Source organism: Terrapene carolina, unplaced genomic scaffold (genome assembly GCF_002925995.2).
Source record: "Terrapene carolina triunguis isolate 2854851 unplaced genomic scaffold, T_m_triunguis-2.0 Scaffold21, whole genome shotgun sequence".
NCBI classification, from domain to species: Eukaryota; Metazoa; Chordata; order Testudines; family Emydidae; genus Terrapene; species Terrapene triunguis.
The window spans coordinates 23267431-23279714 of NW_020664372.1; the positions used below are offsets into that span (position 1 = coordinate 23267431).

Sequence of the window (12284 nt, forward strand, 5' to 3'; positions counted from 1 at the left end):
TTTCCACACTGGTCTATCCATTGCTTATTTCCCTTAGTTTTCCTTTTTTAATGGATTTCAGATAAAGCTCGTTAAATTGTAAACATTTCACTTAGTAAAATAGTACAGAAATGTCTGTTTCGTAGAGTGTCCTCTTAGAGCTTCTGTGTTTGTTTTACCAAATGTAAAAGAAACCACAGCTACTTCCTTTCTCTTAAAGGGCTAATGTTTGGGGGGGAGGCATTAGGAGGTAGTTAACTTTGTGTGTGTGTCTGGGGGCGGGATTTAGAAATTTATGTTAAGGACTAGCAGAAAGACATAAAGTTAAGAAATTGTAAAAGATAATAAATAATAAAAGATCTTTTCAGAGCAAGGGCCCCACATCTTCAATGTGCCAAATATTTTGTAACATGGTGAGTGTCCTCTCAGCACGCTGTAGAAGTGGGTCCTAAAATTGTGTTGGAAAACATTGTAAGTGATGATGTTCAAACTACCAGAAAGTCAATCAACCCAGATAAATTTTACTTTGGCAGATCAAAATCCCAAATGTTTTATGTTCCTACTGTTTTTTGTTTTGTTTTAGCAACTGCCAGCAAGTACTTGCACAGTGATTTTGCTTTTTAAAATTTTTTAACTTCTGAATACTTGTTGCTATGTGGGCAATAGCCTTTCAACAATGAGACATATATTGTTTAATGTCAGATACATACAGTTTGATCACTGAATGATCTGTAATTAATATAATTTACTGGTAAATTAATATACCTTAACCACTAGAGATTCTCAAAAGGTCAGTAACAAAAATAAAATATTTTTTTTACAAAAAGAAGAGTAACTCAAAATTTCTATACCTATCCTTTTTCAAGTCTTGTTTTTAAGATGATACAAACCAAACTCTGCATGTGAATTAGCTGAAGAGGAAGTTCTTTAGAAATATGTGACATTAAAATGTGGGCATGACATTAAACCAAGCTGCATCACAAGATATATTCGCTGTACCTAATTCCACTCTTGAAGAGTTTGTTGGAAATATGCAAATAATCTCTTCCTCAAAAGGTTAGACTTCATGAAAATATTTTTAGAACTAAGTGAGTGATGTGTTAAAAGGTGCGTGCACGTCCAGCTAATAGCTTTATAACTGCAGTAGTAAATCATGAAGGATCTGACGTGACACTAAAGAAAAAATTAACAAATATGGAAGTGGTAGGATGAATTAACAGTCTACATTTAAACAGTGTTTTTCACAATTGAATGCATTCTTCCTTGCATTTATGCTTTTTGAGACATTTTAGTGTCCTGCAGATCAACTATGCAGGCTCACTGTGCTGCAGAGAACTCTTCCTTCAAATTTTATATTTGCCAGGAAGTATATTTTGGACACAGGAGGAAGGATGACCCAGTTGTGGGGGCACTGGCCTGGGACATAGACTTTCTGTATTACTTTGGGCAAGTCACTTAGCCTCTCTGTGCCTCAGTACCCCATCTGCAAATTGGGGGAGGGAGGAAGATGGGAACTGCCAGGATAAAAAACCACCTGTTGAAACATCATAAAAATGACACCCAATGACTAAGCTAGTCACAGGTTACACACGCACACATTTTGGACACACAGGCAGTATATAAGAACATAAGAACAGCCGTACCGGGTCAGACCAAAGGTCCATCTAGCCCAGTATCCTGTCTACCGACAGTGGCCAATGCCAGGTGCCCCAGAGGGAGTGAACCTAACAGGCAATGATCAAGTGATCTCTCTCCTGCCATCCATCTCCACCCTCTGACAAACAGAGGCTAGGGACACCATTCCTTACCCATCCTGGCTAATAGCCATTAATGGACTTAACCACCATGAATTTATCCTGTTCTCTTTTAAACACTGTTATAGTCCTAGCCTTCACAACCTCCTCAGGCAAGGAGTTCCACAAGTTGACTCTGTGCTGCGTGAAGAAGAACTTCCTTTTATTTGTTTTAAACCTGCTGCCTATTAATTTCATTTGATGACCCCTAGTTCTTGTATTATGGGAATAAATAAATAACTTTTCCTTATCCACTTTCTCCACATCACTCATGATTTTATATACCTCTATCATATCCCCCCTTAGTCTCCTCTTTTCCAAGCTGAAGAGTCCTAGCCTCTTTAATCTCTCCTCATATGGGACCCATTCCAAACCCCTAATCATTTTAGTTGCCCTTTTCTGAACCTTTTCTAGTGCCAGTATATCTTTTTTGAGATGAGGAGAGCACATCTGTACGCAGTATTCGAGATGTGGGCATACCATTGATTTATATAAGGGCAATAATATATTCTCAGTCTTATTCTCTATCCCCTTTTTAATGATTCCTAACATCCTGTTTGCTTTTTTGACCGCCTCTGCACACTGCGTGGACATCTTCAGAGAACTATCCACGATGACTCCATGATCTTTTTCCTGACTCGTTGTAGCTAAATTAGCCCCCATCATATTGTATGTGTAGTTGGGGTTATTTTTTCCAATGTGCATTACTTTACATTTATCCACATTAAATTTCATTTGCCATTTTGTTGCCCAATCACTTAGTTTTGTGAGATCTTTTTGAAGTTTGTCACAGTTTGCTTTGGTCTTAACTATCTTGAGCAGTTTAGTATCATCTGCAAACTTTGCCACATCACTGTTTTACCCCTTTCTCCAGATCATTTATGAATAAGTTGAATAGGATTGGTCCTAGGACTGACCCTTGGGGAACACCACTAGTTACCCCTCTCCATTCTGAGAATTTACCATTTATTCCTACCCTTTGTTCCCTGTCTTTTAACCAGTTCTCAATCCATGAAAGGACCTTCCCTTTTATCCCATGACAGCTTAATTTACGTAAGAGCCTTTGGTGAGGGACCTTGTTAAAGGCTTTCTGGAAATCTAAGTACACTATGTCCACTGGATCCCCCTTGTCCACATGTTTGTTGACCCCTTCAAAGAACTCTAATAGATTAGTAAGACACGATTTTCCTTTACAGAAACCATGTTGACTATTGCTCAACAGTTTGTTTTTCTATGTATCTGACAATTTTATTCTTAACTATTGTTTCAACTAATTTGCCCGGTACCAACGTTAGACTTACCCGTCTGTAATTGCCGGGATCACCTCTAGAGCCCTTTTTAAATATTGGTGTTACATTAGCTAACTTCCAGTCATTGGGTACAGAAGCCGATTTAAAGGACAGGTTACAAACCTTAGTTAATAGTTCCGCAACTTCACATTTGAGTTCTTTCAGAACTCTTGGGTGAATGCCATCTGGTCCCGGTAACTTGTTAATGTTGAGTTTATCAATTAATTCCAAAACCTCCTCTAGTGACACTTCAGTCTGTTACAGTTCCTCAGATTTGTCACCTACAAAAGCCGGCTCAGGTTTGGGAATCTCCCTAACATCCTCAGCCGTGAAGACTGAAGCAAAGAATCCATTTAGTTTCTCCGCCATGACTTTATCATCTTTAAGCGCTCCTTTTGTATCTCGATGATCATCAAGGGGCCCCACTGGCTGTTTAGCAGGCTTCCTGCTTCTGATGTACTTAAAAAACATTTTGTTATTACATTTGGAGTTTTTGGCTAGCCCTTCTTCAAACTCCTATTTGGCTTTTCTTATTACATTCTTGCACTTAATTTGGCAGTGTTTATGCTCCTTTCTATTTGCCTCACTAGGATTTGACTTTGACTTTTTAAAGGAAGTCTTTTTATCTCTCACTGCTTCTTTTACATGGTTGTTAAGCCACGGTGGCTCTTTTTTAGTTCTTTTACTGTGTTTCTTAATTTGGGGTATACATTGAAGTTGGGCCTCTATTATGGTGTCTTTAAAAAGCGCCATGCAACTTGCAGGGATTTCACTTTAGTCACTGTACCTTTTAACTTCTGTTTAACTAACCCCCTCATTTTTGCATAGTTCCCCCTTTTGAAATTAAATGCCACAGTGTTGGGCTTTTAAGATGTTGTTCCCAGCACAGGGATGTTGAATGCTCTTTTACCACTCTTTTTCCTCTAGCTCCCTCACCTACTAGTCTTCTCTCTCACTCTGTGCTTTTTGTTCTGTGGTTTAGTATAGATCTTACATTATGGTAATAACCATTTACTATAAAAATATATAAATTTATATAAAATTTTGTCAGGATAATTATTTCTAACCCTCTTTGGTGCACTCTATCCCTTCTGGGACAAAAACATTTTAAGGTACCGAAACTATACATGTTGTCCCTTGGTTGTGTGCTGTTAGTGACTCAGAGCTATGATTGTATCTGAAATCGGCATGGAGATTATTCTGGTTTGTGGTTAAAACACCATTAGTCACACTGCAGGATTTGTCAAGCCTGATATGTATTTTCCTTTAACTGCTTTGTGTTTTGTTCTTGTTGCGGATGTAACATTATGCTGTTACCTACTGAGCTCATTTAAGTTCTAGCTTGTTTTGAAAATCAATGCTTTTTAAAAAATGGACAGATGAGTGCTCAATAGTTTCTACTAGTTGTTCTGGATAGTAAAGAAAAATGTTGAGCAGGTACTCATATTATGGTGCTTATAGCCATAGGCTAGTTTCTGACTGACATTGGCAAGTTTCTGGTATAGGTTTAGTTCCCTTATAATAGATTTTTAGTAGCGATGTGGGACATAGTTGAGAGGAAATAAAAAAGCTTCCACTCCCATGCCCAATCTTGGTCTAGGTTTGGAAGCCAATCAAAACCTTTCTTTGATTACGGGGAAGTTAATTTCAGTTCAAGCTAAATATGAGTCAACGGTGTAACGCTGTTGCAAAAAGCAAACATCATTCTGGGATGTATTAGCAGGAGTATTGTAAACAAGACACGAGAAGTAATTCTTCCGCTCTACTCTGTACTGATTAGGCCTCAACTAGAGTATTGTGTCCAGTTCTGGGTACCTCATTTCAGGAAAGATATGGACAAATTGGAGAAAGTCCAGAGAAGAGCAACAAAAATGATTAAAGGTCTGGAAAACATGATCTATGAGGGTAGATTGAAAAAATTGGGTTTGTTTAGTCTGGAGAAGAGAAGACTGAGAGGGGACATAACAGTTTTCAAGTACATAAAAGGTTGTTACAAGGAGGAGGGAGAAAAATTGTTCTTAACTTCTGAGGATAGGACAAGAAGCAGTGGGCTTAAATTGCAGCAAGGGCGGTTTAGGTTGGATATTAGGAAAAACTTCCTGTCAGAGTGGTTAAGCACTGGAATCAATTGCCTAGCGAGGTTGTGGAATCTCCATCATTGGGGATTTTTAAGAGCTAGTTGGACAAACACCTGTCAAGGATGGTCTAGATAATACTTAGTCCTGTCTTGAGTGCAGGGGACTGGACTAGATGACCTCTCGAGGTCCCTTCCAGTTCTGATTCCTTTGGGAACACAGGATATGGGATTTCTATGGGTATCCAGTGAACAGGGGCTAGATACACTTAGACTGCCTAAGTGGTGATCAGGCTGGTTGTGTTAAGGAGCTAGCAGGTACAGGTAAGACTCCCTCGCTCTGCAGGCAGATGGTAACAAGATGACGCACAGCCCTTCATGCACTGAGAAGCATTACAGTCATTTCAGCATTTGTGACATCACAAATGTCAGTGTCTGTGACATGCCTTTCTGATCTGTTATGCCACAAGCAATAAACTGTGATAGCGCTGTGACACATAGACAGGAAGAGACCAGTGATGGCAGAAGAGAACAGTAAACATGATCATCACAACAAGGATGTCAAAGGATTATAACCACCCCACATTCATTCAATATTTACTTGCTTGGACACTACTAACCTCTGCATGGAATGTAGAATTTATTGATGCAAGTAAAGGAAAAAGTACACGTGAATCAACTTTGTTGCATTTTTCTGATTACATAAATGTCTATTGTTCATCCATTGAGAATGAGAATTGCATTGAGAATGCACTAGAAAAAGAGACAAAAGGTGGAGAAAAGGGATGTGCTCTTCTCGAGGGGAGGGTGGTACTTGAACACTATATCACAGTTTACAGGGTTTACCTTACACCACCGCTCAAGTCATATGCACAGCACTTGAGTTCAGATATAAAACAAAAGGAAATATATTTAAGAAAAAACAGAGATTCAAATAAAAAGCAGTGAGAGATGGGAACAAAAAGTTATATGTAAAACAACATACCACAATGCATATTCTAAAGCCTAAATTTAACAAAGGGCAGGTCCACACTGGGGCGGGGGATCGATCTAGGAAACGCAACTTCAGCTACGAGAATAGCATAGCTGAAGTCGACGTTTCCTAGATTGAACTAAATTTACTTACTGCGGGTCCACGCGGCGCAGGCAAGCTCCCCCGTCGACAGCGCTTCCTCCTCTCGGCGAACAGGAGTTCCGCAGTCGATGGGGGAGCGCTTCTGGGATCGATCTATCGCGTCCAGATGAGACGCGATAAATCGATCCCAGAAGATCGATCTCTGTGGACCAGCCCTAAGAAGTTATCCTCCAGTCTAAAGAAGTTTATCTCACCCTAACTTCTCTCTAGTGTTTTCCACCAAGCTTGGGTAGAGATCCTTTTTTCATAAAGCAAACTGCATTTACTTCCTAGATGAAGAATACCAGGATGTCTCTTTGCTCCTCTAAATATACCAGAATAGACCTTTGATGTTAACCTCAAGATAAGGTTCCCCCATCACCTGTTTATTTCTTCCTGTTAGATTTTTTCTGAAGTCTCCACCATCTCTTAATTAGCATTTATCTTAGAATGCTAGTAGACTCCTTTTGTAGGACACATTACACAGTGGTTCCCCCCACTTCCCCCGGAGATAAGTGTCTCCCATCAAATGCTAGAAGAATTTGTCTCAAGACAGACTACTTTTGAGTGACCTGTTTTTAACTGTGACCTAGAGAACATAAACTTTAAATATATACATAATTCTTCACATATTCTCCATACATACATCTCACAATGTTTATGATGACCGGTGACTTTCATTAGAGACTTTACATGACATTCTTTTGGTGAACCCTAGAAATCTCTGTACCCCTCTACACCCCAGTGCCCTCTGCCAGTTGGCATCCAGAGATTCTTGGGTCATGCAGACTGTAAGATTCTCTGAAGGAATGTGGCCTCTTCTGTTGAGTCATCTTAGCTGCAGGGGCTAAAGCCCTGTAATGGAATTCAAGGTGGCAATTATGATGACTTGTGCAGGGGTTCTCAAACTGGGGGTCGGGGCCCCTCAGGGGGTCGTGAGGGTATTACATGGGGGCCACGAGCTATCAGCCTCCACCCCAAACCCCACTTTGCCTCCAGCATTTATAATGGTGTTAAATATATTAAAAGTGTTTTTCATTTATAATGGGGGTCTCACTCAGAGGCTTGCTATGTGAAAGGGGTCACCAGTACAAAAGTTAGAGAACCACTGAGTTAGTGCCAAGAGAGATGTAAGGAGCTAGGACAGAGGTGGCCTTGGAGAAAACCGTAAAAACAGCCATTCTTATAGATGAAAAATAGGCTGAAGTTAAAAATTCCAGAGAGGAGGTAAATATGGACCCTATAGGCTGTGCACTTTGTTGAAAGTGGGATAGGGACTTGGCCCATTAACAGGGTATTACAGAAGGAATCTCTTAGGAAGAGGAAGTTTCCGGTTAAACTCATTAACCTCTCTAGTGCTGCCATTTTAAAAGTTAGTAGGGTTTTTATAAACTTTAAAAAAAAAATTGTTAGAAAAATTGCTAGATTTAATTATTTTTAAGTAACAGTCTGTGTACTCTGAAACAGGTAACAATTTAGTTATGTGACCCTATGAAATCCCCACTATTAAAGCTTCAACTTGACTATATCTGTTTTTCTCCGTGTGAGGGTGAGGGGGTGGGGAGTTAAGCAGAAATGCTACCCATCTGTCTCAACAGGCTGGGGAACTTCATGGAGCCAGTGGCGAAAGGGAGGGAGAGAGACTCTGGGAGGCACCAAGGAGCTCCCCTTTCCCTCCCCCTTTTGGAGGCTAAGGCACCCATTGGTCAGCGAGGGGCAGAAGGGATGCTGATTGGCTCACATTCCCCAGCTCCAGGGATTTAACTTGGGGTACTGTTGGGTGTTTTTTAAAGCAAGTGCCCCAAATCATCACAGTACTGTGGTATCAAGGTCCTATCTCCCCACATCCATTTTAGGGCCAGCCAGGATAATTTGCTTTACCAGAGATCAAAAGCTTTAGCTATTTGAATTTTGCCTATAACTAAGTCACTGAGCTGGTATTTGACTTTACCCCTAAACAAGAAATACACTTGAGTCACAAGTAATGCAATCTGCAGACTTTTAAAAATAATAGTTGGTGGTTGTAGTGGAAGTTTAGGGTGAAGAAATCCCATAGTGTTATATCCGTATTCACTGAGACATGGATTCTCCACTGAAGACTCTGGCTAAATACACCAGATGAAATTTGCCTTGAAAAAGTGAAAGAACAACATACCTCTGTCAGCCAGTTAAGGCTTTGTGTGGTAAAATACTTTTTTTTTCATTTTGCTTTCAGATTTCTGGGATGTGCTACAGCAGTAGTGTGCTAAAAGTTCATCAGGTGCTTTGTGTTCCCAGCTGGCTGGCAAAGATATTTTCTTGGACTCTTGAACCAATATTCTCATCTGCAGAACCATCCAACGAGATTCGAGTAGGGATGGGAGCAACAGTGGACATCCAGAGACAGCAGAGAATGGAGTTACTGGATCGTCAAATCATGATGTCTCAGTTTGCACAAATGAGACGGCAAAGACAACAGCAGGTATAAATAAATTATTTGTTAAAGTGTATGATTATGCTGAGTAATGGAAATATGGAGGGAAGGGGGTTTTGGCTAATCATAATTTGTGGATCTAATTTAGGAACCAGTATAGTTTTGTTTTTAAAAATTTTCCCAATTGGAATTATGTAATTAGTATTTCATAGACTTCTGTAATGTTAGTGAACATTTATGTAGGTTTTATATTATTAAAGTTCATTACAAGACATGAACTAATTTTCACAAAACAACTTAGGGGTAGGTAGGTGGCATCGCACTGTTTTACCAGTAGCAAAGTATGCCTCAGGTGTGAAGTGATTTAACAAAGCCCACAGTTGTGAGGTTATGCGGGGACTAGAACCCAGGACTGCAGGTTGTTTGATGGCCATTACCTCTGTGCTGCTACCCAGCAGCCATGTTGGACCTGTGTACATTGTCACATAGATGATCCTGCAAAGATAAAGACCACAGGAAGTACTACCTCAGAAGGCTGTACTGACAGCTTCTTTCATGGCTCCGAATTGGTCCAGGCACTGTATTTAAGCCCAGAAGGAGTTCCAGGAAATGTCCATGCAACAAGGTGGACTCCCCTGCCAGCCGTAGCAATGGACCTGCCTCTCGGCTCGCTCTCCTGGCCCTGGCTGTGACCCTTGGCTCTGATTCCTGGTTCCTGACTACAGCTCTGACCTTTGGTGCTGTTCCTGGCCTCTGACCACTACTACTTGGAGCAGTAGGCCTGGCTGACCAGGGTGTGTGACAGTGCCACAATTAAAACTCAGCATGTCCTGATGCTCCAGACCATGCTGGCAGTCAGAAAAGTTACCATCCTCTTCAGCGAGTTTGAAAGTCAGCGCTGTTGTTCGGTGTTTTGCATGGGTAAATAGGAGGGATTACATCACCCATATTGCACAATGCTTGTTTCTTTATGAAAGCACACAAAATTCTTGATCTCTAATTTTCCTGTAGATGTCAACCACAGTGCTTGCCTGTTACTGCTTTTAGTGCTTACATTTTATTGCCTATAAATTAGATTGTTAGTCTCTTTATTTTTCTCAGTTTTGATGGAGTGGACAAGGGCAGGTGCTCACCTACTTGTCCCTGTAAGACAGTAAAATAAAGCAGCTGATGCCTCGATTTGTATTTCTCCTAGGATCCTAGAGTGTATATATTGACAGTCTAGTAAAGCCAGGTGAACATGTGGGCTCCATATGAACCTCTGGTTTCTGTAACTAAACTACAAGCTACATAAGAATGAATAATTGTCTGTGTGAGATCTGAATTGCATTTTATTCCTGTGAATTTTAGCCATATAGTAGTACATTCAGCTGCTATGTTATGTGCTGGGTGGAGCTAGTATGGAAAGAAAGGGAGGGGAAAGATCTGATCTGAATGAACAAGATGTGCTAATGTAAAAAGTTAAAACTAGTTGCTTTAAAAGTGTGGTTTGCATTAGGGTTGAAAACACTGATAGACTTCTCTTATATCTACTATTGAATTTAATTTAGCCTAAAAGAGTCAATAGGATGATATCTGTCTGAAGATGTGGGGAAAACATGAGGGGTTCGGCTCTCCTGGCATTCTGGGTATCATTTTCAAGGGAAGATAGTTTATAACAGAGAGATCTTTGTATTTAAAAAGGAGAAGAATGACTCAGCTGCGGGAATACACTAAATAAAATGCTAGATAAAAATCACAGCTTGGGTTGAAAAGGACGCCTGGGTAAGCTAGTCTTTCTGCAGAAAAGGACGTAGGGGTTACAGTGGATGAGAAGCTGGATATGAGTTAACAGTGTGCCCTTGTTGCCAAGAAGGCTAACGGCATTTTGGGCTGTATAAGTAGGAGCATTGCCAGCAGATCGAGGGACGTGATCATTCCCCTCTATTCGGCACTGGTGAGGCCTCATCTGGAGTACTGTGTCCAGTTTTGGGCCCCACATCCAGAAGGACGTGGAAAATTTGGAAAGAGTCCAGCGGAGGGCAACAAAAATGATTAGGGAGTTGAAGCACATGACTTATGAAGAGAGGCTGAGGGAACTGGGATTATTTAGTCTGCAGAAGAGAAGAATGAGGGGGGATTTGATAGCTGCTTTCAACTACCTGAAAGGGAGTTCCAAAGAGGATGGATCTAGACTGTTCTCAGTGGTATCAGATGACAGAACAAGGAGTAATGGTCTCAAGTTGCAGTGGGGGAGGGTTAGGTTGGATATTAGGAAAAACTTTTTCACTAGGAGGGTGGTGAAGCACTGGAATGGGTTACCTAGGGAGGTGGTGGAATCTCCTTCCTTAGAAGTTTTTAAGGTCAGGCTTGACAAAGCCCTGGCTGGGATGATTTAGTTGGGTATTAGGTCCTGCTTTGAGCAGGGGGTTGGACTAGATGACCTCCTGAGGTCCTTTCCAACCCTGATATTCTATGATTCCCTTTGCAGAAATGTACTGAGGGGTTGTCCTGTACTGTGTGTTAACACTACATGAATTTTACCTAAGGCAATTTAGAACAGCTCTAGTGTCAGTCCTTCATTTACCTTCCTGGTAACATAATTCTATTCTTCATAGTTAGCTTCACTTCAATTTTATTAAATTGCCTTGTTGTACAACCCAGACAGTTGCAAATGACCTTTTCTCTGCCCTTCCAGCAATCACTTTTAACCTAGTGTTTCTTGTCAAAACTAAACTGGGAACTGTTCAATGCTTCAAAGTTAGTTGTTGTAATAGGTACTAAACTGAAAGTGGCTGTTTGGCCACAAACTGCTGTAAAAGGGGTAGCTAAACTTCTGGGAAATAAGAGGAGGCAGAAAGGACCCAAATAATCAGGAGAACTTTAAAAAGGATTTTAAAAAATTAAAAATAAATAGTAAATACATTCAAAATAGTAGGTGAAAAAATGTGTCCCTATTGTTTTGTCCTGTCCTTCTCCTAAGAACTGTTTTCTATTGTGGAAGGATGCACTGAATTATCCACCTCATGCCAAAAATAGTTTTTGAAAAAGTTCTTAAAAAAACAAAAATGAACCATATTTTAATAGCATATCTTAATTTTTCTTTGCCCTACACTTCCACTGCAACCACTGTTCCCATTACCAGGTTATTGGTGCACTTCAGTCAAATAAGAAGGCAGTTAGCCTTTGGCTTACCTCTTCATAATGCACATGACGCATTCACCGATACCCTACTCATATCCTTGAGTCCCTTATTGCTATATTAGTGAATGCCCAGCAAAGTCAACGAAGGGAAGGTGATGGTGTTAATCTATCAACCCTTTAGAAAGGTCTGGTATGCAAAGCTAGTAACCAGTTTTTCTTGACTCATACAATTTACTGGATGCCAGTCAAATCACCAAAAGCAGGGCTCAGAGATTCCAGTATGGGGGTTGATGCAAAAATGAAAAATGGTCCAATTCATGATTGAATACTTGAATGTTTTAAAATATAACCAAACTACTTTAACCTGCAACAAAAAAAGCACATCTGTCCAATATTTTTGAACATTAACATTTGATAGATATACCTGATCTGCTAAATAAATTTGAGAGAGAGAGAGAGAGCGAGAGCAATTTCACTCAGTTTAATAAAATCGCTAGAA

General features: G+C 40.3%; 1 protein-coding gene across 1 annotated transcript in view; it reads left to right on the plus strand.

The window, feature by feature from the left end:
• UBAC2 (UBA domain containing 2) overlaps positions 1-12284 on the plus strand; it is a 148520-nt gene that overhangs the window by 113207 nt on the left and 23029 nt on the right. Inside the window, exon 7 of the mRNA XM_026647085.2 lies at positions 8465-8710. Within this exon, the coding sequence (XP_026502870.1) occupies positions 8465-8710 (246 nt within the window). The remainder of the gene's footprint in view (positions 1-8464; positions 8711-12284) is intronic.